A 25052-nucleotide genomic window follows, 5' to 3' on the forward strand; every position below is an offset into this window, starting at 1 on the left:
TCACACAACACCAAGGTGTAGTCCAACAGGTTTATTTGGATGTACTAGCTTTGAGTGCTGCTCCTTCATCAGGTAGCTGAAGGAGCAGTGCTTTGAAAGCTAGTACTTCCAAATAAACCTGTTGGACTATACCCTGGAATTGTGTGCTTTTTAACTTTGTCCACCCCAGTCTAACACCGGCTATCATAAGTAGCTCATGTCATTCTTAGTTCTGCCTTTAGGGAAATGACTCTATAAACTGCAAAACTTAGTTTAAGATTGACCATCCTTGTTCAAAACAACAAACATGACCAACTTGGGAAAAGAAATATCACACCTGTGTAGGAAAAACATTTGAGTACTGGATATAAAGTATGTTGTTAAGGCTAGATAGAAGGAGTTTAATTCTGTGCCTCAGCTCCATCCTAGTCCTTCTGGAACAGTCCTTTTTCTTTCAGCAGGACTGCTTCCTTACAGCTAAAAACTACCTCTGACATGTATAATGTTGCAGAGCTTCATTTAGAGGAAGAAGACAACAGTCAGTAGTGAAAGGCATTTGGCAGCCATGTGTACTTCTGTTAAAGGAGGAACACTTAGATTAAATGCTTTGGAGTTACTGATGAATTTTTCAAGAGGCAAGCACTTTACGTCAATAGTACCATTTACTTATGAAGCTCAGAATGCCAAATTAGCCCTATAAATGGAATGTTGTAGGTTCCTGGATGTCAATGAGTTCATACTTCTTTAATTTCAGAAAGTGAGGAGTTCATATTTCTTCTGAATCGCAGTAGTGTATCAGCTGTTCTAGCCAACAAGTAGTTTTTGATTGTGGACATATTTCATTAACAAAACTGTACTTAAACATATGCAGTTCTGTGCTGTGAATGGGAGAGCGGATTGCCACCTGAGATTTTAGTCTAAATTAAACTTTTGGGTTATTTCTGCCTCTCCATCAAGGAACACATAAACAAATGGAAGAGAGCTGAGAAAAAGAAATTTTTAAAACTTTTTAAAGAAGTGCTGGAGCAGAGAAATTAAGACCAAAATGAATAAAGGTTTGGGGAAAGCAAACCAGAAGAGAATTGGATGAAAAAATATTTTGAAACATTTGACTTCATTATTTACACTCACTTCTATAACAATTTTCCACAGATTACATTACTTTTCCAAAATGTTACATTGCAAAAATTACAACTGTACTTTTGGAGTTTACTGTTGAGTATAATGCATAAGAGGAGCTGGGCTGCAAAGCAAATTTAATCGTAAGGACAGCGCATCTTTTACCAGTGTAGTGCAGACATTTATGTGGCTGCAGGTTCAGGTTTATAGAGAGTCCAAGATGATTCACACCTTTCACTTTTATATATTTCATTGAATATAGAAGATAAGGAGCAATCCAGTCGGAAAGCTAATGAATGTGTGTATAGAGAGGTGGGGATGTTTCCATTTCAAGGAGTCCAGAGCAAGACAACATGGGCTGAACAATAGATCTGGGTTAGTGAAGATTCAGATCAGCTGTAGCTTATTAAATGGTGGAGTAAGTTCAAAGTGCAGAATGACCTTCAGTTGCAATATTTCCTGCATCTGCCGACAGTGCTTGTGTTTTTATGTTTAACTTTTGTAGTTGGCTCTTGACTTAAGGTTTTTTTTATTGCAAAGTAATTGTGCCTAATAATGATTCACCATGGTTCTGTGATAATGCAGAATTGGAAAGTACAGACAAGCTTTGCAAACTGGTCTGAAAGAGCTAAAGGTATCAGTTTTCAATCAGTAACTCTTATGTAACTAGGCTGCTTTAAGTCACTTAGTATTGCCAGTGTGCACTTCTACGTTACTAATATCACTTAAAACCTTACTTTTGCCCTCTTGGGGAATCTTGCCTTTTAACTGTTTTTCCTACTTTTCTAATCAACCTGTTCAGAGGTGTTATCGCGCACCTCTGCAGCAGGTGGGACTTGAACTCTGGCTTCCTGGTCGAGGGTAGGGCCACTGCCGCTGCGCCAAAAGAGGGCCCAAAATATTTTGAAGCAACCTGACCAGACATGATGTGACACACCTCTAGAACATGTGGGACTTGAATCTGGGCCTCTTGGTTCAGAGGTAAGGACACTACCAGTGTACCACAAGAACCCTTTAGATGAAACCAGTCAGCAACAGTTTGGCAAATTGTGTATATTTGCATATTATCCATAATATCGTGGTTCCATACAATATATTATTGAATTTACTCAGGTTGAAGTTTATGCAAATCTTGCCTTTTAATAATGTTATCGTTGAGGGTAAAAACAGTTCTCTGGTTATAGACACTGCATTTAGATCTTGTGTTTTGACTCACTAGATTGTGTATTACATGTGGCCCACTTACAAGTGCAGCTTTAATCGGACCTAATGGTATTTGAGATGTGGAAAGTGTTTACTTTTTCGGAGCCAGCAACTATTAATATTATATGACAAAGATACAGATACTGGCCAGGGTTCTGGTTCATTTACAGCCATCTGAATGAAAGAACCAGAGCATCAGTTTATTGTCATCTGCAAAATGACACACTTGATACTCTCAGGATTGCACTGGTGTGGTTTATGTTCTTAAGTCCAGCTGGTACCCACACTTTTTTGACTCTGAGCAATGAGAGTTGCCATAGTCTAGAGCTGACATTCACAGCATCATTTATTTGTCTGTCTTTACTCTCCCATACCTAACTTTCATTTTGAGCACAAAATGAAAACTCAGCAGTTTTGCATATTTTTAACTTATCTCAAAGTAGAATTGTAAGAAATTAACTGTGCACTTTTGTCACTTAGTATCTATTACACACGATTAGTGTTGAGAGAATATATCTTAGTGAACTGATGTAGATCAAATATAATGGACCAAATAAGAAAATTGCAGTTGCTGTTGCTATATTTGAACAGGAATAGGGGAGAGAGCTATTTTGGTCAAGTTTACTATATGCAACTGTTACTCCTTTTTAAAAAATATTTGTATGATCGGAATGTTGAGCCTTGACTGAGATGATCTTTGTCATCAAATAACATGCTCTGAACTGATATGTAAAGGGGGGAAAAAGCTAATCTGTAAGGATACTATTGCCTTTGAAACCTTGCATAAGATTGCTACAAAACAGAAGAGCTGCAAGCAAGAACAGTCAGCAAATAATTGAAAGAATACAAGCTGACCAATTCAACAGTTTACAGGAGACTCCATTCATTGGTTCGGCATAAATGCTTATAGTAACACTGTTCCTATTCAAAACAGTTTTTGAATGTTAATTCTAATCAGTACAGTTATCATTTAAAATAATGATATCATCATGTGACTAAAGCTGGAGGAATGCACTTTTGGTTGACTCTTGCTCTCATAGATCCTAACATCAAATAAAATTAGTTTTTCCTGTTACGAAGATGACATATTAAATACCTCATCAAATCAGATTTTAAATAAGATCTATCAACCACTTTTCTTGATTGTTGGTTTACTTTTAATATAAAACTTCATCAATGAAGGTGTACTAATTTGTTAGCAAAGCCAATCAGTGATGTAGAAGTATAGGTACTTATTCCTCTAAATATCCCCAAAATGTATGAATACTTTTGCAGTTCAGGAAGGGAGGAGGGTGGTAGGAGTAACTGATCCTTTTGCAAAGATTGGCTTTCTTAAACTTTCTTAAACTCATTGGCCAATGGATTATTATTGAAGGCAAAAAGATAAAGCATTGAATACTCCAAAGTCTGTTCCTGTAATGTTTGGCACATGTATCATTATTGACAACCACATGTTTGTCTCTGGGGACTTTTCAGGTATATGCTTGCTTAACGTATGTAATATTGTGCTGTTCCTTTAATCATTCAGAATGAATAGGTTCTGAACTTGAGGGTTATTTAAGAAATGCTAAAAATCAGCTGTGTAGCCCTCCCTCGCAGGTTTCTTTTTCATCCAACTTGAGACCAGATAAAGCAAGAAACCCCAAACCACTGTTTAATAAAACCCCAGCAGGGTCTACAGCTAAGTAAGCAGTTAACAACAATCGTGTGTTTGGCAGGAAGTATTAAAAAAAAATCTCCGTGGTCAATATGAACCTTTCAACAACAACTTTTCGAGAAACCATTGCAGGTATTTCCATAAAACTTGAAATAGATCAAATTTTCCACAACCTGGGTCTTCAAGAAATATCAAATATGAAGTGCCTTTGTAACAATTGCTATTTGTCAGTATTAATTGTTTTGAACTGTGATAAATTATGTATGCCTTCATTATTCCTGTACTACTTTATAATTTTGCCAGTACCCTACACCTGAAAAGTGTACTTTTATCAATAGATCATGTGAACAACTTCTTATATTTTTCTATTAATTGAACAAACTACTCTTCCCAAACCATTTCAACTATGTCAGGCTTAATTTATGATTTAAAAATGCATAAATATTTTTGAAAAGATTTGTAGGTTTCCCCCAAAGTTAGCTGCTTTTTCTAAAAACAGTTGTGCATTTTGAACTCATTCTTGTGTCTCAGAATAGTGAATTTGCACTAGAATTGAAGTGCAAGATCCTAAAGCATTGTATGTTATTTTCCTAAAATTACAAAAATATTCATGTTAAGTACTATTCTTGCAGTGATTGATATGTAAAGATTTGGTGACTATGCTATCGAATTTTTGAAACAACCAATTGTAAAAACACGTGAAGAAAAACAAACTAGCTAATGAAAGCCAAGAGTTTCCATAACTCTTTGAAGTAATAAAAAAAAAACCCGTAACCAATGATTATAGATAGCGTAGTTTTGAGTAGTACTGAAAACTTGGTTGAAAAGCACATTTAATCTTGCAGCATGATTAATTTTAAAGTTATTATATAATAGATGACACTTGTGACAATATTTGAATATGAGTAACCATAACTATGACGTTGTTGTAATTGAAAATAGACAAATCTTAAACATTGCATTGCCACTATACATATGTCCGGCTTTTTTTTCCTGCCTTTTAATGGTTGGTATGAAATATATAGTTGCATGCTTGCAACAGGCTATTCCAGAAGGCCAAATGGGAGGAAAAATAAGTTTTAGACTTTCATTGAAGTTCTTGAAAGTGCAATTAATGAAACGCAACCATATGCCAGATCTGTCCATAATGAAATAAAGAAGGAATGTTTCCTCAGTTTTGTATTTCATTCATCATTTCTAGAATCCTCGTCTTTGCATAACAAAATGTATTGATTCTGTAATTATTTTACAGTTTTGTATGTGTCATAAATTCAGCAAAGATGTCAAAGTCCAGTTTCTGTCAGAGTCTAATTTATGGTTCGCTACAAAACCTCCTTTTTCAGAGCTTCAATTTAGAAACTTAGAAAAGGTATGATCCCACAGACTAACGAAGGAATGACCAAAGTTGCTTATGAACAGAACAAATCTGTTCTTGATTGTTCAAGTTTCATCCTGTATTTTCTTTTTTGAAGAATGAGATATATGTTTGGCATAATGTTAGAAGAAGATCATGTATGGCTGCCAGTAATGAAGTTTCTAATATTCATTTTCATTGAGAATTTATCTTTATTTTTAATTCATCAAGAAATAACTTTTAATTTTATTCTGTTCTTGTGTGTTTTTATTGGTGCATTTTTGACAGTTCAGGGAAAGATTTTTCTACAGCTTGAGGAGCATCTGACCTCTGATCAGCTTTCATAGCCTAAAAAGAAATGTTTCTAATAATAAAAGTCAATTTTCTGTTCTTAATGATAAATAGGGTTTTTTCCCCCAATTGATAATCTTAATCTAAAGTTCCTTCTGAAAGTCTGTAAACTGATGAACTGAGGGTTTCCACACTGATTATCAGATATCTACAATCAGGAAGAAATTGAAAAACCGGGTAATTAAGAAAACTAGCTATTACTCGTTTTAGTTTGATTACCTTCTTTTAAAGTAAGTTGAAAGTTTTTAAGACAGCAGGAATGTGATTTTGCTCATTCTTAGTCAGCTGCTCCAGTCAGCAAACATCAACCAGAGTGTTGCTGTCGTAACTGGGTTTTTAACTATCAAATGAAGCTTATTAAATCTAACATTCAATTTGAACAGTTTAAGTTAATGAAATAAATATAATGCACTGTTTGACATGCATTTTTCAATGTTCTACTCCACTAATAAAAAAAGGAAATGTTTGAGAAATCTCAGAAGTTAACATCAATTATCAGTTGCACAAAATGAGTGTTAGAGCCAATATTATTCAGCTAAATTTTCATCAAATCTACAGTTGAAGATTTAGCAATAAAAATGCCATAGGATTAGCTTTAATGCAAAAACAATTTCTGTTTTGTCCTGATCAGTCTCGAGTAAGACTACCAGTGAGTTTGATAACCACATTCAGTAGAAGCAAGATGTTACGATTATCCTTACGGAAAGCTATGTGATCCAGATAAAATCCTGGTTATAAGCCTGGCCTGTGTATCCTTGGCCTGATGACATTTGACATTTTTCTGGTTCAATTTGTGGAGACTGATTAGCAAGGTTAGATCTCATGGAATACAGGGAGAACTAGACATTTGGATACAGAACTGGCTCAAAAGTAGAAGACAAAGGGTAGTGGTGGAGGGTTGTTTTTCAGACTGGAGGCCTGTGACCAGTGGAGTGCCATAAGGATTGGTGCTGGGTCCTCCACTTTTTGTCATTTACATAAATAATTTGGATGCGAGCATAAGAGGTACAGTTAGTAAGTTTGCAGATGACACCAAAATTCGGGGAGTAGTGGGTTACCTCAGGTTACAACAGGATCTTGACCAGATGGGCCAATGGGCTGAGAAGTGGCAGATGGAGTTTAATTCAGATAAATGCGAGGTGCTGCATTTTGGGAAAGCAAATCTTAGCAGGACTTGTACACTTAATGGTAATGTCCTATGGAGTGTTGCTGAACAAAGAGACCTTGGAGTGCAGGTCCAAACCTCCTTGAAAGTGGAGTCACAGGTAGTTAGGATAGTGAAGAAGGCATTTGGTATGCTTTCTTTTCTTGGTCAGAGTATTGAATACAGGAGTTAGGAGGTCATGTTGCGGCTGTACAGGACATTGGTTAGGCCACTGTTGGAATATTGCGTGCAATTCTGATCTCCTTCCTATCGGAAAGGTGTTGTGAAACTTGAAAGGGTTCAGAAAAGATTTACAAGGATGTTGTCAGGGTTGGAGGATTTGAGCTTGGAGGTTGGAGGAAAGAAACAAAACTGAACAGGCTGAGGGGTGACCTTATAGAGGTTTACAAAATTATGAGGGGCATGGATACGGTAAATAGGCAAAGTCTTTTCTCCGGGGTCTGGGAGTCCAGAACTAGAGGGCGTAGGTTTAGGGTGATAGGGGAAAGATATCAAAAGACCTAAGGGGCAACATTTTCACACAGAGGGTGGTACGGGTAAGGAATGAGCTGCCAGAGGAAGTGTTGGGGGCTGGTACAATTGCAACATTTAAGAGGCAGTTGGATGGGTATATGAATAGGAAGGGTTTGAAGAGAAATGGGCCGGATGCTGACAGGTGGGATTAGATTGGGTAGGGATATCTGGTCGGCATGGACAGGTTGGACTGAGGGGTCTGTTTCCATGCTGTACGTCTCTAAGACTTTATATGTGATTCCCCTGGAACTGTCTTCTATATTCATAACGTGCAGAAAAATTGTTGACTAAAGAATCTTTACTATTCTACAGATGCTCTAAGTAACCAGGTTTCTTTGCCAATTTCATGATAAAACATTACCTTTAAACATAATAGTTGCCATCAAACTATTTCAATCTATATCAGCAGATCTTTAAGAATATGAATTCAGTGGGGATACTAGGGTTTATTAGTCTGATTGTTTGTGATCTTCACATATTTCTTTCTCTTTTGGAGTAGTGGGGAACTGTTATAAGGATACAAGACTCTTATAAACCATGTTTAACAGATTGGGACTCTTTTTTTGGAGTATAGAAGAATAAGAGTTGGTTTCAGCGAAATATAGGATTCTTAAGGAACTTGACAGGGTAAATACTGAGAAGATGTATCCTCTCATGAGAGTCTCGAACCAGAAGGCATAGTTTTAGAATTAAGGGGCACCGATTTAAGAATTAAATGAGGAGGAATTTCTTCTCTTAGAGTTGTGAGTCTTTGGAACTTCTTGCCATAGAGAGCTATGGAGGCAGAGTCCTTGTGTATATTCAAAGCTGAGGTAGGTGTTTCTGTTACAGATCAAGAATCTAAAGGTTGCGTGGAAAAGGCAGGAAAGTGGATGGGAGGAATGTAGGATCAGCCATTTTCCTATTGAACAGTGAAGCAACATTGTGGGACTGAATAGCGTATTCCCGTTCCTAAATTTTATGTTTTATGTTATGGTTGTCCTGGCCAATAAATCCTGGAGTGGGACTTGAACCTGGAGCTTCAGGATAAAAGCAACAGGTGCTATCTGTTGAGCCACATGGACTTATCATTACTGGTCTGTTACTTGAGTGGGTGGAGCATGACTTGTCCTTGACCCTTTTCAAAAGGTGTACAGTATGTGCATAGCAGCAATGCAGTTTCCGCGATCAGTCTATTAGGTCAGCAAACTGTAGAACCACAGGATGTGTCTGACTGCACTATCCACTCACATAATCAGTGGTAGGATCATTGGCATCCTTTTTGTATTTATAGAAAGGATTACGTTGAGTTCCCTTTCAGTTTACCTCTTGCAGTGTGAATGATCCAGTGCATTAATTCATATCTAGAGATAAATATTGTTAAGGCTTTATATTGACATAGCATATCTTGTGGATCAGAAGGATATTGATCATTAGCTGGTCTGTTGATTGCAGATCTTGATTATTTAAATTAAAACTCTACATTGTACATTTAACTGACATTATCTGAAGGACCTGTACTGAATGTAATGCTGTTATTCATCAAATGAGGTAAGAAAGATTGGCTGCTTAGCAAGGAGAAAGTGAGGTCTGCAGATGCTGGAGATCAAAGTTGAAACTTTATTGCTGGAACAGCACAGCAGGTCAGGCAGCATCCAGGGAACAGGAGATTCGACGTTTCGGGCACAGGCTCTTCTTCAGGAATCTGAAGAAGGGCCTGTGCCCGAAACGTTGAATCTCCTGTTCCCTGGATGCTGTCTGACCTGCTGTGCTGTTCCAGCAATAAAGTTTCAACTGGCTGCTTAGCAAACCAACTTTCATTTTAAAAAATAAAATTCCATGAATTTCTTTGGGAATTATTTTATAGGCTGAATTTTGCTAGAAAAGTAAAAGCTCAGTCAGTAAATCCAAGGGTAAGAGATATGGCAATGAGTTGTGAATACCTAGGAATCACTACTTGTCACTGTTTAAAAAAAAATTTCATAAATGGCAACCCACACTAACTAAACTGCCCTGGCCCCCTCCCTCCCCCATCCCAGTTTTTAAGAACCTGCTGGATTTGTGTGCTACTTGCACACAAGTTTCCCATAGAAAATCGAGATTGGTGATGAAGTTATTATGCCTTTTATTTTAATAAATTGCTGCTCACTGCAATCTGACCTAGAAAGGGAACACATTCTAATTATTCAATCTCACATCAATATATGAATTGCAGAAAGGATTAAATATTTAACATCTTAAAATTTAACTAACCTTTCCTATTCTTAGTTTGACTTTGTAGAATTTTAAAATTATTAAATGTAACCTTTTTTATTCCCACTTTTCCTCACGCTTCCTTAATCAGATATTGCTTTACATTTTTCAATAATTGATTTAACTCTAACTCTACTTCAATCTCCATCATTCACAATTTGGATCAATATGTTTTAAAAAGATTTTCCTCTGAAAACTGTAGAGATCTAGTGATTGGCTCTTGCATATGCTTGTGATACCCCTGCAGTGAAATGAGCCACAATATACTATTAATAAAATATTTGGTTGCTATTAACATAGAACAATACAGCGCAGAACAAGCCCTTCAGCTCTAGATGTTGGGCCGACCTGTGAACTAATCTAACCATCCCCCTACGCTACCCCATCATCATCCATATGCTTATCTAAGGACTGTTTAAATGCCACTAATGTAGCTGAGTTAACTACATTGGCAGGCAGGGCATTCCACGCCCTTACCACTCTGAGTAAAGAACCTGCCTTTGACATCTGTCTTAAATCTATCACCCCTCAATTTGCAGCTATGCCTCCTGTACAAGCCGACGTCATCATCTTCGGGAAAAGGTTCTCACTGTCCACCCTATTCTATACTCTGATCGTCTTGTATGTCTCTATTAAATCCCCTCTTAGCCTTCTTCTCTCCAATGAGAACAGATCCAAGTCCCTCAGCTTTTCCTCATAAGACCTTCCCTCCAGACCAGGCAACATCCTCTGCACCTTTCCCAATGCTTCCACATCCTGTAATGGGGCGACCAGGACTATACACAATATTCCAAGTGAGGCTGCACTGGCGTTTTGTACAGTTGCAGCATAACATTATGGCTCCGGAATTCAATCTCTCTCCCAATAAAACCTAACATACCATATGCCTTCTTAACAGCACTATCAACCTGAGTGGCATCTTCCAGGGAGTTATGTACATGGATACGAAGCTCCCTCTGCATATCCATACTACCAAGAATCTTTCCATTGACCCAGTATTCTTCCTTCCTGTTATTCTTCCTAAAGTGAATCACCTCATGTTTATCTGCATTGACCTCCGTTTGCCACCTCTCAGGCCAATTCTGCAGTTTATCCAAGTTCCCCTGCAACATTCTTCCACACTGTCCATCATTCCACCAACTTCAGTGTCATCTGCAAACTTACTAACCCATCCACCTATGCCTGCGTCTAAGTTATCTATAAAAATGACAAACAGCAGTGGTCTCAAAACAGATCCTTGTGGCGCACCAATAGTAACCGGACTCCAGGCTGAATATTTTCCATCAACCACCACTTGCTGCCTTCTTACAGAAAGCTAGTTTCTAATCCAAACTGCTAAATCGCCCTCAATCTCATGCCTTTGCATTTTCTCCAAAAGCCTACCATGTGGAACCTTATCAAAGGCTTTATTGAAGTCCATGTACACCACGTCAACTGCTCTACCTTCATCCAAATGCCTGGTCACCTCAAAAAAACTCAGAGGTTTGTGAGACATGACTTGCCCTTGAGAAAACCATGTTGACTATCTCCAATCAAATTATTGCTTGCTAGATGATTATAAATCCTATCTCTTACAATCCTTCCCAGGATGTTTCCTACAACAGACGTAAAAGGTTCACTGGTCTATCTGGATAGGCCTGGGTCATCTCTACTGCCATTCTCGAACAAGGGCACAACATTTGCAATCCTCCAGTTCTCTGGTACTAAGCCTGTAGACAATGACGACTCCAAGATCAAGGCCAAAGGCTCCACCATCTCCTCCCTAGCTTCCCAGAGAATCCTTGGATAAATCTCATATGGCCCAGGGGATTTATCTACTTTCACACCTAGAATTGATAACACTTCCTCCTTACTAACCTCAATCCTTTCTAGTCTAATAGCATCTCAGTCTTCTCCTCTACAATATTCTCCATTTCCTGACTGAAAACAGATGAGAAATATTAATTTACCACCTCTCCAATCTCCCCAGGGTCTGCACACAACTTTCCACTTCTGTCTTTGGTCCTATTCCTACCCTAGTCATCCTTTTACTCCTTACATACCTGTAGAAAGCTTTAGGGTTGTCCTTTTATTCTAACCAATAAAGACTGCTCATATCCCCTCCTTGCTCTTCTTAACTCTCTCTTTAAATGCTTCCTAGCTAATCTGTAACTCTGCATCACCTCTTCTGAACCATCTTGTCTCAACGTCACATAAGCCTCCCTCTTCCGCTTAACAAGGGGTACAATTTCTTTAGTAATACACAGTTCCCTTACCTTATCACTTCCTGCCTGCCTGACAGGGAAATAACTATCAAGGACACTCAATATCTGTTCCTTAAACTAGCTCCACATTTCGATTATCCCCATCCCCTGCAATTTGCTACCCTATTCTATGCCTCCTAAGTCTTGCCTAATCGCATTATAATTGCCCTTTCCCCATCTATAACTCTTGCCGTGTGGCATCTACCTATCACTTTCTATCACTAAACTAAATGTAACCGAATTATGGCCACGCTCTCCATATTGACTTTATATATAAAAACTCCACAGTTATACCAAGGTTCTGATTAATTTGCATTCTTAATCAAATGGTTTATGCATTTGGGTTTAAAGATGTATAGAATAATTAAAACCTTAGAAACTGCTGCACAGAAATTATTTGGTGCTATAAGCATTCTCTTTTATTTTGTTCCATTCTAATTTTGACAGTCGTTTTCAGCAATCTATCTTTCCTGTTCAGTTTCCTGATTTTAACCATCCATCTTTCCTTGTACATTTGTCCAGACACATTTTTTGAAATAACTTCATTTCATTATGCTCAGCTTTAAACATATGCAAAACTGAAAGTGATTCATTACTTTGTAAATGTTTTAAAATGTTGGTGTAATGCCTTTAAAGTGGTGTATTTCCATTCAGTGTTCTGGTATAGCCTGTGCTTTTTTTAAAAAAAAAAATGTAATGGACAAAATCTACACTGATATCAGAACTATCTTCTAACATTCTTCAATGTATTTGTTAAATTGCGCTACTTATAATGTACATTTTTATTGAAAAATATTGTCTTTAAAATAAATCAGATTTTGGAAAACTTCAAGTCCTGCAAAGACATTTAACATTTTTTTAAACATTGCTTTTTATTTCTACCATGATCTATTGTTGCCCTGTAACACTGGGTAATATCTTAAGAGTTGCAGATAAATCTGTTAAAAACAAAATGTGAATAAAGGTAATTTTGTGCCTCAAAATATAATGAGTGGGATTTGGAAAACACCATTCAAGAATAATTTGAAAATTAGCTGATTATTTTGTTAATTTTTAACCCATTTGGCAGAGGGTTGTCGAGGAACACATTCAATGGCAACATGTAGATGCGTGAATTTTGTACATTTGTTTTCAATATTACAAATATACCAGCCAGGACATTTACATGCAGCTCCAGTTGTTATATTTCCAGTGTTGCAGATATTGTTTGGACATCCCTGCGTAAATTTCCTATTTGCCTCTGTGTGCGTGTTATCTATAGCAGAGTTTGTACCTGGTCTGTTGCGCAGAACCAGCAGCTCTAGAACTGGAGGCCCTGGACACTTTGTTGGGCTTCAGTGGAAGGAGAACTGCTCCCTTTTACTCCCAGGTGAAGGAGTCCAGCGGTTCCTAGCCTGGACTACTGGAAGGTCCCTCACATCCTCTTTGTCCCATTAATAGCGATGGCATGCAATAAAATCTGCTCCAGTGAGTGTTCAGTCCTGTTGAAGAAATTAGTAATATTAGTCATATTAATGTGAGGAAAACTTGTTTGTTAATGTAATGCATTTTTGAAATTTTTTTCAGTTTTACATTTTGTCTATGTATAGCTAGAAGGATACAGGAATTGCTTTGTAACCCTTTTCAGCTAGTAAATCATTTAGTTTTCTAACAGAATCGGCAGGAATTTTGAAATTAAATGCAGGTAAAGCATTTTATAGTTATGGAATGTTTTTAAAAGTATTTTCTTGTATACTATATTGAGCAGGTATTTTTCTTTTCAGACAACTAAACGATATTGATTTTGAGAAGACACTGAATATTATAAATTAGAAACAAAATAAGCAAATAGAATTACATAGATCAAACATCATTTCTAATGGGAATCTGCATTACAACAGTAAGCGAATAAAGGACCTCGTTGAAAGACAATATTTGTCACACTGTCATCTTCGATTTCCTCTTTCGTGTCCCTTCCTTTGTGAACAACCCCACATACCTTCCTATTTTGATTATGCTCACAGCTAACTGACCTATGTTTCTAGCATTCTCTCTGATTTTTATTTTGAAAGTTGTATTTGAGAATCTTCTTGAAATGAACTTCTGTTAATTTTCTCTTCTGCCCTTCACTCTGTTAAATATCATTGTTCCACCTTCTACAACATAGTCTTTCATTTTTAAACCAGTTTTGTAAGTTAGAAAAATCATTTATTTGATTTGAATGTTTTAAGAAGGACAAAGCCACATTAGCCACAATCTAATTCTGGGTAACTGATATAAAGAAAACTAATTAGTGCAGTTGAGTCTATGAAATCATGAAGGTAATGTTGTTTTTCTGAGGAACATTTCTGTATATGTGCACATAATCATTTTGGCAGGATCAATGGAGACAGAAATTTAATATCTAAATGCTGAAAATTTAACTGGGCATTTAAAGTTAAAGGTAGTCTTTATTGTAATTCAGAAAATTAACACTTGGCACAAAAGTGCTCATCTGGTGATTTCAGAAAACGTTTTGATTTGTTTGTTTAAGCACATAGGACAGGATTGTTATGTTAATAGCCCTTTGCATTATTTAAGACCATAAAATGTAGGAGCAGAATTTGGCCATTTGAGTCACCTCTACCATTTTATCATAGCCAATATGTTTCTCAACCCCTTTCCCCTGCATTCTCTCCATAACACTTTAGTTCCTTACTAATCAAGAATCTATCCAACTTTATCCTAAATATACTCAATGACTTGGCCTCCACAGCTTTCTACAGCAATGGGTCTTGCAGTCACCATCCTCTGCTGAAGAAATTTCCTCTCATCTTTGTTCTAAAGGGTCATCCTTTCACTCTGAGGCTGTGCCCTCAGGTTCTAGTCTCTCCTCCTAGTGGAAACAACATCTTCACATCCATGTTGGAAAGGATTATAAGAGATAGATGATTATAAATCCTAGAAAGGAATAACTTTATTAGGGAGAGTCAACATTGTTTTTTTGTGAAGGGTAGGTCGTGTCACACAAACCTTATTGAGTTCTTTGAGCAGGTGACCAAACAGGTGGATGAGGGTAAAGTGGTTGATGTGTGTTTATGGATTTCAGTAAAACGTTTAATAAGGTTCCCCATGGTAGGCTATTGCAGAAAGTACACCGGCATAGGATTGAGGGTGATTTAGCAGTTTGGATCAGAAATTGGCTCGCTAAAAGAAGACAGAGGATGGTGGTTGATGGGAAATTTTCATTCTGGAGTTAAGTTATTGGTGGTGTACTGCAAGGATCTGTTTTGGGACCACTGATGTTTGTCATTTTTGTAAATGAAATGCACGAGGGTGTAGAAGGATGGGTTAGTAAATTTGCGAATGACACGAAGGTTGGTGGAATTGTGCACAGTGCAGAAGGATGTTGCAGGTTACAGAGGGACGTAGATAAGCTGCAGAGCTGGGCTGAGAGGTGGCAAATGGAGTTTAATATGGAAAAGTGTGAGGTGATTCACTTTGGAAGGAGTAACAGGAATATGGAGTACTGGGCTAATGGCAAGATTCTTGGTAGTGTGGATGAGCAGAGACATCGCGGTGTCCATGTGCATAGATACCTGAAAGTTGTCACCCAGGTTGATAGGCTTGTTTAGAAGGCGTATGGTGTGTTAGCTTTTATGGGTAGAGGAATTGAGTTTCGGAGCCATGAGGTCATATTGCAGCTGTACAAAACAATGATGCGGCCGCACTTGCAGTATTGCATACAATTCTGGTCACCGCATTATAGGAAGGAGGTGGAAGCATTGGAAAGGGTGCAGAGGAGATTTACCAGAATGTTGCCTGATTTGGAGGGAAGCTCTTATTAGGAAAGGCTGAGGTACTTTCTCTGTTACAAGGTTTCTTTCATTAGAAAGAAGGTTAGAGATGACTTAATAGAGAGATACAAGATGATCAGGGTGGACGGTGAGAGCCTTTTTCCTTGGATGGTGATGGCTAGCACAAGGAGACATAGCTTTAAATTGAGGATGATAGATATAGGACAGATATCAGAGGTAGGATCTTTACTTAGAGAGTAGTAGGGGCGTGGATCGCCTTGCCTGCAACAGTAGTGGACTAGCCAACTTTAAGGGCATTTAAATGGTCATTGGATAAATATGTGGATGATAATGGAATAGTGTAGGTTAGATGGGCTTCAACTTGGTTTCACAGATCGGCACAACATCGAGGGCTGAAGGGCCTGTACTGTGCTGTAATGTTCTTTGATATTCAGGCCTCTCTGTCTTCTGTAAATTTCAATTGCAAAATTGCTCACAATATGCCAAATGTGATCTGGACAGAGCCTTATACAACCTCAGCAGTACGTCTCTGCTGTTTTATTCTCGCTCTCTTGAAATGAATGCTAACATTGCATTTACCTTCCTAACTGCCAACTGAACCTGCACATTAACCTTAACAGAATCCTGAACTGGAACTCCCAAATTCCTTTGTGCTATGGATTTCTGAAACTTTTGCTTGTTTAGAAAATATCCTCTGCCTCAGTTCTTCCTACCAAAGGGCATAACCTCACACTTTCCAACATTATATTTCAATGCTATTTTTTTTGTGCCCTCTGTTAGCCTGTCCAAGTCATTCTGCAAGTTCACTTCTTCCTCAACACTATTAGTCCTTCCACCTATCTTGGTGTCATCTGCAAACTTAGCAACAAAGCCCTCAGTTCTTTCATCCAGATTGTTAATATATAACACAAATAGTTGTGCTCCCAACACTAACTCCTGCATAACTCCAGTAGTCATCGGCTGCCATCCTAAAAAAGTCTTTTTTTTAATCCCCACTTTCTGCTTTCTGCCAGGCAGCTAATCCTCTATTCATGCCAGTACCTTGCCCCTAAAATCAAGGCCCCTTATTTAGCAGCCTCCTGTGCAGCATCTTGGCAAAGGCCTTCTGGAAGTACGAATTGATTATGTCCACTAATTCTCCTTTGTCTAACTTGCTCATTAGCTCCTCAAAGAATTCTAACAGATTTGTCAGGCGTGACCTCCTGTTTTCAAAATTGTGCTGACTCTGCCATATTTTACCATGCGCTTCCTAGTACTTCACAATCACATTCTTAATAATGAATGCTAAAATCTTACCAGTCGGCATTTAGTTTTGTCTTCTGCCTTCCTCGATTCTTAAACAGCGGTGTTACATTAGCCATTTTACAGTCCTCTGGGAGTCCCCCTTACTCCAGTGATTCCTGAAAGATCAACACCAATACCTGTACAATCTCCTCAGCTGTCTCCTCTGAACTCTCGGGTACAGTCCACATGGTCCAGATGATTTATTTGTCTCTGACCTTTTCGGGTTCCTCAGCACCTTCTCCTTAGTAATAACCACCTGTGCCCCGTGATTATCTTCAAGTTCTGGTATGCTGCTGGTGTGGAAGTTATGCAAAACACTATTCAACCTCCTCTGCAATTTCTTTGTTCTCCGTTACTTCTCCAGCCTCATTTTCCAGTGGGCCAATGTCCACTCTTGCCCGTTCCTTACCTTTCTTATACGTATTTTTATAAAAATTCTTGCAATCTTCTTTATTACTAGCTAGCTTTCCCTCATATTTCATCGTTTTCCCCCGTCTTCCCACCTTTTGGTTTTTATTTTGGTTACCCTCTGCTAGTTTATAAAGGCTTCCCAATTCTCTGGCTTCCCACTAAACTTCACTGCATTGTATGCTTTCCCTTTTGCTATTGTGACATCCTTGACTTCTATTGTCAGCCATGGGTTGCCTCATCCTCCTCTTAGTATGTATCTTCATCTTTGGGAAAACTTTCTGCTGTGCCTCCTCAATTGGCCCGAGAAACTTCTGCCATTGTTGCTCTGCCGTCTTCCCTGCTCAGCTTCCCTTCCAATCAACTCTGCCCTGCTCCTCCCTCATATCTTTGTTGCTACCTTTACTCGATTGTAATACCCTTACATTTGATTGCAGCTTCTTCCTCTCAAACTATATGGTGAGTTCTATCATTTTGTGGCCACTGCCTCCTAAGGGTTCCTTTACCTTAAGTTCCTTAATCAAATTTGCCTCATTACACATGTAGATGAAGCAGAAGCCTTTTTTTTGTTTCCCCCGATCTATCTTTAAATGCACATGTTTAAGTATCTTAAAATCCCTAAATTGCTAATAAATTAGGTATATTTGACTGAAGTCGAGTAGGATATGAATCCCGAATAAAAGTTGAGTTGTGATTATTAAAAGTCTCACTTCCCATATCCATTTTTCTCCATTTTTACTTGGGTTGCTTATACTTAAAGTGGGGAAAAGTACATAAAGAATGCTTTGTGCTACCAGTACTTTCCCCTATCTCCATCTTTATATATCTTGTGAAAATGGTGTTGAAGTAACTTGCCTTTATGGGAAAGCTTCCTGTGCCTCTGTAGTGAATAGCTTGCTTTATTTTCCCTGTCACTGCTCTTGATGTTTAATGGTATTGCAATGGAAGTCCAAAAGTCAAACTTTCGAAGATTGGGAAATGGTCCAGTTTGGACATTTTCTGATCTAAATTGCAGAAAAATATTTGAAACCGTTTTTACAAGTGAATGCCTCCAAACATCTCAAAGCAGCAGTTTAAAAATACCTGCTACATAGTATACTTAATTGAGCATTTCATGGTGTTTGTTCTTAAATTTAGCTTTCTAGTTATGTTGACTCCTGTAATTGTTTCTACATTGTTACAACAGGGCCTAATGCTAAGTGGAAACTGTGCTTGCTCCAAATATTATTAGTATTTTCAAACTTGTTGCAGTTCTCAAGAAATTTATTAACTTATCTAGTTCTCTGTATTTTTAAACTAAGAATAACATATTTCCTACTATTGCCCTTGTGCTTTATGTAAGGTACGTTAAGCATTGAGCCCTGTTACCAAAGTATAATTTCCATTTATTTTTAGTTTAATTACTTTTTAATGTCTGCATGCTGTATTTTTATCAGATCTAATATAATGTATGATGCTTAATATTGAACAGTAGTTTTGAACATCATTATTTTAAATGTTGATGTTTACAAAGTGTTGCATACTGCATGTTTTCTAAGTCTGTTTTCTGATAATTTTAGTCTCTTTCCTTTCGTCGGGGACAACTGCCACTGTGGCTCTGTTACGTGATAGCATTGAGCTTGTGGTAGCAAGTGTGGGTGATAGCCGGGCAATTCTTTGTCGTAAGGGGAAATATAAGCGACTGACTGAAGACCACACTCCAGAACGGAAAGATGAGAGGGAAAGGTAACATTGAAGTCTTGATACAAATAATCTAGTCATTATGATGTATACTTGATGTTAATCTGCAAATTTACTGAAATTTAAAAATGCTAAGTACAAGAAATCATTGTTCTATATCAGCGCTTGGTGTTTCACTTAGTACTTTGTGTAGGTGTGGACAATATTTGTTACCTTCTACTTTATTGTATTTGACAGGATTAAGAAATGTGGTGGATTTGTTGCCTGGAACAGTCTGGGCCAACCACATGTAAATGGGAGATTGGCTATGACACGCAGTATAGGTGATCTAGCTTTAAGGTCCGTTGGAGTCATCGCTGAGCCAGAGACCAGACGGATTAAGGTGAGTCTGCGTACTGCAGACCATAATTATATACGTCCCTTTTGGCATTCCATCTCTTCTCTAATCCAAGTTGAAGATTAAAAATTTGCATTTCTTGGGCCAACTTAATTTACAGTATTTTTAAATTTCCATGAACATATTAAATCAATCTGAATTTTCTTGAAAGTAATCTGTATTTGGAAGGCCATGTTGAGGTTGTACAGAGCATTGGTGAGGCCTGTTCTGGAGTACTTTGTGCAGTTCTGGTTGCCCTGTTATAGGAAGAGGAGAAAGTGAGGGCTGCAGATGCTGGAGATCAGAGCTGAAAATGTGTTGCTGAAGAAGGGCTTATGCCCGAAACGTCGATTCTCCTGTTCCTTGGATGCTGCCTGACCTGCTGCGCTTTTCCAGCAACACATTTTCAGCTCTGTTATAGGAAGAACATTGTTAAACTGCAGAGTGTTCAGAAAAGATTTACCAGGATGTTGCTGGGATTGGAGGGGTTGAGATATAAAAATAGATTGGAAAGAGGTTTGAAGGGTTTGAGCTATATGGAGAGAGACTGAATAAGCTGTGGATATTTTCCCTGGAGCATTGGACGCTGAGGGATGACCTTGTAGTGGTTTATAAAACCACGTGGGGCATGGATAGGGTAAATCAGCAAGGTATTTTCCCTGGGATGGGGGAGTTCAAAACTAGAGGGTATAGGTTTAAGGTGAGAGGGGAAAGATATAAAAGGGACATAAGGGGCAACTTTTTCACACAGAGGGTTGTGCGTGTATGGAATGAGCTGCCAGAGGAAGTGGTGGAGGCTATAAGATTACAACACTTAAAAGTCATCTGGATGGGTATATGAATAGGAAAGGTTTAGAGGGATATGGGCCAAATGCTGGCAAATGGGACTGGATTAATTTAGGATATCTGGTTGGCATGGGCAAGTTGGACTGAAGGATCTGTTTCCATACTGTATATCTCTGACTCTGAGACTTCCTTCACTGTTGCTTTGGAAGTTGAGGGCTGTCCCCTTATTGAGGTTTATAAAATCACGAGAGACATAAATAAGGTTAATGACAAGGGTCTTTTTCCTTGGGTGGGGGGAATTCAAAACTAGGAGGCTTTTTTTTGTAGGTGAGAGAAGAAATATTTTAAAAAGGACAACTTTTTTTATATACGATGTAGTTTGTATGTTGAATGAACTATCAGAGAATGTACGGATGAAGGTACGGTCACAACGTTTAAAAGACATCTAGATAAGTTCATGAATGGGAAGGGTTTGGCAGGATGTGGGCCAAGCAGAGTCAGGTGGGACTATTTAGTTTAGAAACATGGTCAGCATTGACTGGTTGGACCTAAGGGTCTGTTTCCATGCTGTATGACTATGACTAATAATTGTATCCCTAGAATTGCATATAACTAAACTAGAATACTGCTTTTTCTGTTAGGATGGAGCGCATTGAACTTGGATGACTTTGTTGGGATTGCATACTGAAGCATCCAGAAAAATAATTTCAGAATGTTGCGATTGTTCACTTGGCAAAGGCGCTACTTAGTATTGTGCCAAGTCATACAGAATAAAAAGGTCCTCGGTTCCAACGCCAAACTATACTGACTGAATTACTTTCAACCAGGGCTTCAGTGTTCCAAGTCAAAAAAGACAAAAAAGACGCAATGTCCTCCCGAAGGAGACTGTCTGCTGATTTGAGCAGGAATGTTCCTGAATTGATGTTGAATTACAACAGGATTAGGCCCTGTAATCATTTTTTATCCATTGAGAATTTCTGTTCTCTGTCAAAGCTGAGAACCATGTGGGCAAACTATTTGAGGGTTGTTAGTGCCTGTGAAACTGTATCCTAGTTGGCAATTTCAAGAAACATTGGGGGAGAGGATGAATTTCATATAATATATTCCTCTGTACAATTGTACAGCAGGGCTTCTCCTTCTGTAATTTGTTTTTTTTTAAACTGTTTCTGCAGCTGCAACATGGAGATGATGCTTTTTTAGTTCTAACAACAGATGGGATTAACTTTATCATGAATAGTCAAGAGATTTGTGATCACATCAGTCAATGTCATGATCCAATAGAGGCTGCTCAGGTTATTGTTGAACAGGTAAATGGAACTTGATGTAATCATGTGCCGTTTGTTTCGTTTGCATTTACCTGTGTGCTAGAATATCCATTCATATAACAGCCTGTCTTGAAAGCAAGATTATTTTAATGGTTGAACTGTTTACTTTTATGCTTACATCTATTTGTCTTTATACTTCATGTGCTAATGTAATCATCTCTGTTTACCTCAAGTGAACAATATATGGTATTTGAGTCTATAAGGGTTTTTTTGTAAATGAACTCAAAAGCCATGTATTAATTTTAAGTTCTTGAGAGCATTCAGGGATAGACAATAAGTGCTAGCCTATCAGTGATGCCCATATCTGACCTTCTTTAAAAAAAATCATTTGTTACTTTAACCTGAATTGAATAGTCCAATTAAGAACAACTTTGCCTATAATTTCTTTTTTTTTAACTGAAGCCGAGCATATAGTATATATGTTTTACCTTTGAAAGTCTTCAGTTAAAAGATTGTAGCTGAGAATATTGAAATAAATATAAGTATAAAAAAGTTAAGTGCTGATTTTTAAAAATATAAAATCTTTTTCAAGAGTCACCAAGATAAAGTCCTCTTTTGGAGAATAGTTATGGACCAGTTTTCAGCCAAACTGGTTAGGTGAAAGTTATTACTCCTGGAATTTGCAAGTCAGAAATGGGATATTTGACCTAACTGATCTATACTGATACTTAATGTTTAAAAAGTACTGTGACATAACTGGAATATTTGGAATAAGGCGTATATTAATATTTTGGAGAATATTTCTGTGTGACCATAGCCCCTCAAAGAAGAGGGGTGTCTAATTTACGTACGATATAGTATTTTAAACCTATGATGAATACATTGAGTGTTGATGTGTAACTGAACAATTTCTTGCCTGATAACTCACCTCATCAGAGTAATTACTTCCAACAATAAATTATTCAGAATTGTTAATAGGGAGCCCTCTGCAATCCATAAACATGTCCTTTTTTTCAAATCCTAGTGATAATACGCAATGAGTTCTATGTTAAAATCCATACTCACCATGGCCCCAAAATTAATCAGGTCCCACTGGAACTTCAAGCTGCAGTCTTTTGAATATGTGATACATGATTGTGTTATTTGCATAGATCTACTAAAATGTTAAAGTGCTGGTTGCGTAACAGCACTCAGAAACTGACCCTGGTGGAATTTGCTCGATTCTATTTGATTTCAGATTTGTATTTCTTCAACTGCTTCTTGTTTATGGTATTATTGAAGTGTCTGGCTTATAGGGAGGGTTCCTTGTTGAGCATTTCTGACTAATTGGCAAGTAAGTAAATACTTGTAGGTTTCAGAGTTAATATTGGCAAACCAATATTTGAAGAAACTGTAGGTCCCATTTTTTTAGCTAGAGCTTAAAAATGTGTTGCTGGAAAAGCGCAGCAGGCCAGGCAGCATCAAAGGAACAGGAGAATCGATGTTTCGGGCATAAGCCCTTCTTCAGGAATTCCTGAATTTCTTCTCCATTCCTGAAGAAGGGCTTATGTCCGAAACATCGATTCTCCTGTTCCTTTGATGCTGCCTGGCCTGCTGCGCTTTTCCAGCAACACATTTTTAAGCTCTGATCTCCAGCATCTGCAGTCCTCACTTTCTCCATTTTTTAGCTAGGTCTGTTTCTGACTCCGGAAGATGCCTGCTTTGTACGCACGACAGGATATATAGATGCAGGTACTGGGAGCCTCCATTTCCGACCAAATGGGGGACCCTCGGTGATTGGATCAAATGAACTATGTCTCTGATTCTGACCCACCCACCTAACTTAACTGGGACTGTTGCAGCCCAGAATTATCGCAGTCCACACCTTTAATGTAACTGACTACGCTAGTGAGGACATATGCTTGCAAAATACACCTTTGCCAGTTCTTCAGCATTTTACTAATGATATTGTAAGACAATGCAAAGGCTGGAGAGCAGCTGAAGAAAGAACAAGCTAAATCCAAGACTGGAACAAATGCAAACTGTTTCTGGTGTAGAACCAAACTCTTGTAAAAGTTCACAAAACCACAGGGAAGAGAAACCAACAGCACAAAGCAGAATATTCAGTTTTCTAAAGTGGTGTTTTGACAAAAGGTAAAAGGCAAACAAAGGTGAAGGAGGAAGGATTCCTTGATTTTAAGCGCAAATTGAGCCACAGTCAATTTTTGTGTGCAAGTAGTTCAAAAGTTTAAATTTAAGAAAAAATGTGAGTTCTAAGATAAACTCCAAAACCTAATTCTCTTAAAGTGAAGCTATGCTGAAAAGGAGCATAAGGCAAAGAATTGGTGAACCTGTTGTAGCGTTTGTTCTACATTGCCTATTATTGTTTACAATCTGGTTAGAGCAATTTTGGTAATTTGATAAAGAGTAACCTGTGAACTTGAGGGATTCAGATTTGTTTAAGACAAATCGGGCACAGAGCTGTTAAGTGACAAAATTTCACAGATCATAGAATGAAGGTTGGGAGTTTGTTTAACTTAGGCTGGAACTTTAATCATGTATGGCACTAATAGTGATTTTTGAAGGGAAAAGTGATATGACTGTAGGAAACAGCCTACAGATATTCCCATTCAGACAGTGCATAGAGACTTTAAAATTGCTGCATCTGCATAGTCTGGCAGACACATTTCAAGGGCCTAGGCAGTTAAATTAATTTTGCGTTACCCAAAAAAGGTTGCAAGTTTGATCGGAAGAGAATAGAAGAGCTTTACTATGTGAGGCTGTAGTGGGTGGAATAGCAGCTGCAGACATACTGTATTATGTGGGTGGCTGAGAGTGAGGAAATGGGAACAGAATGGAGGCAACTGTACAGCTGGTCTTTGTCTTGGTGGAGAAGCACTTGGTATTGGTTATGGTTGAGAGCTACAGCAGTAAAGAGTCTAAGGTTCACCCCATGCTCAGAGTGAATGACAAAAATGTATAGTTTTACCTGAAGATAGATATGTAATAGTGCTTGTCTTGGTTGTGCCAAATTTAACAATGGACCAGTAGCATTACTATCTTGCTCACGATTCACCTTTCAAATTCGTGATTGGGAAGAGTGCAGCTGAACTAGAGGGAATAATTTTATTTGCAAATTAAGAAGTAAGCACACTTAGGTGAAATAAAAGTAGATGTTGGAATTGTAATGATGGAGGATCAGATATTGAGAATTAAAAATTTTAAGAGTGAGGTTGTTGGCAAGATTGGGATGGGAGAGTTAATTTCCCCATCAATAGTTGATGTAAATCAGGATACAGATTTTTAAAGCGCATGGTAGGGGAAATCAGACATTGAATGCAGATGGCTTATCAGAGGTTAAGATCACAGGTACAAAGACACTGAGAGAAGGCAAATTTGATAGAATTGCCAGTGATAAGAGCCGCAAAGTTTTCTGTTGGAAGGATAAGAGTGTAAATTCAAAGAGGACTTGAATGGGATGTGGTGAAGATTTTGTTTTGCAGACATTTTGATGTATTAGGAATCTGAAATTAAATGGAATTAAGGTACAGATTTGCCATTATTTAACTAATACAAACTGCCGCGAGTGGTTTGCTTTCTCCTGTTTACTTTGCTTCTGCATAGCAAGGAAACAAGATTGGGCACTGTGTAGAGGCAGTCATAGCTGAAATGAACTAAAGTT

General features: G+C 38.0%; 1 protein-coding gene across 1 annotated transcript in view; it reads left to right on the forward strand.

The window, feature by feature from the left end:
• Positions 1 to 25052, forward strand: part of ppm1kb (protein phosphatase, Mg2+/Mn2+ dependent 1Kb) — a 41532-nt gene that overhangs the window by 11901 nt on the left and 4579 nt on the right. The window contains exons 4-6 of the mRNA XM_043674352.2: positions 18844 to 19009; positions 19202 to 19346; positions 21299 to 21433. Of these exons, the coding sequence (XP_043530287.1) occupies positions 18844 to 19009; positions 19202 to 19346; positions 21299 to 21433 (446 nt within the window). The remainder of the gene's footprint in view (positions 1 to 18843; positions 19010 to 19201; positions 19347 to 21298; positions 21434 to 25052) is intronic.

The sequence above is a fragment of the Chiloscyllium plagiosum genome, unplaced genomic scaffold (assembly GCF_037043375.1).
Source record: "Chiloscyllium plagiosum isolate Xiang-an unplaced genomic scaffold, Cpla_swu_hap1 HiC_scaffold_36, whole genome shotgun sequence".
In the NCBI taxonomy this organism is placed as follows: domain Eukaryota; kingdom Metazoa; phylum Chordata; class Chondrichthyes; order Orectolobiformes; family Hemiscylliidae; genus Chiloscyllium; species Chiloscyllium plagiosum.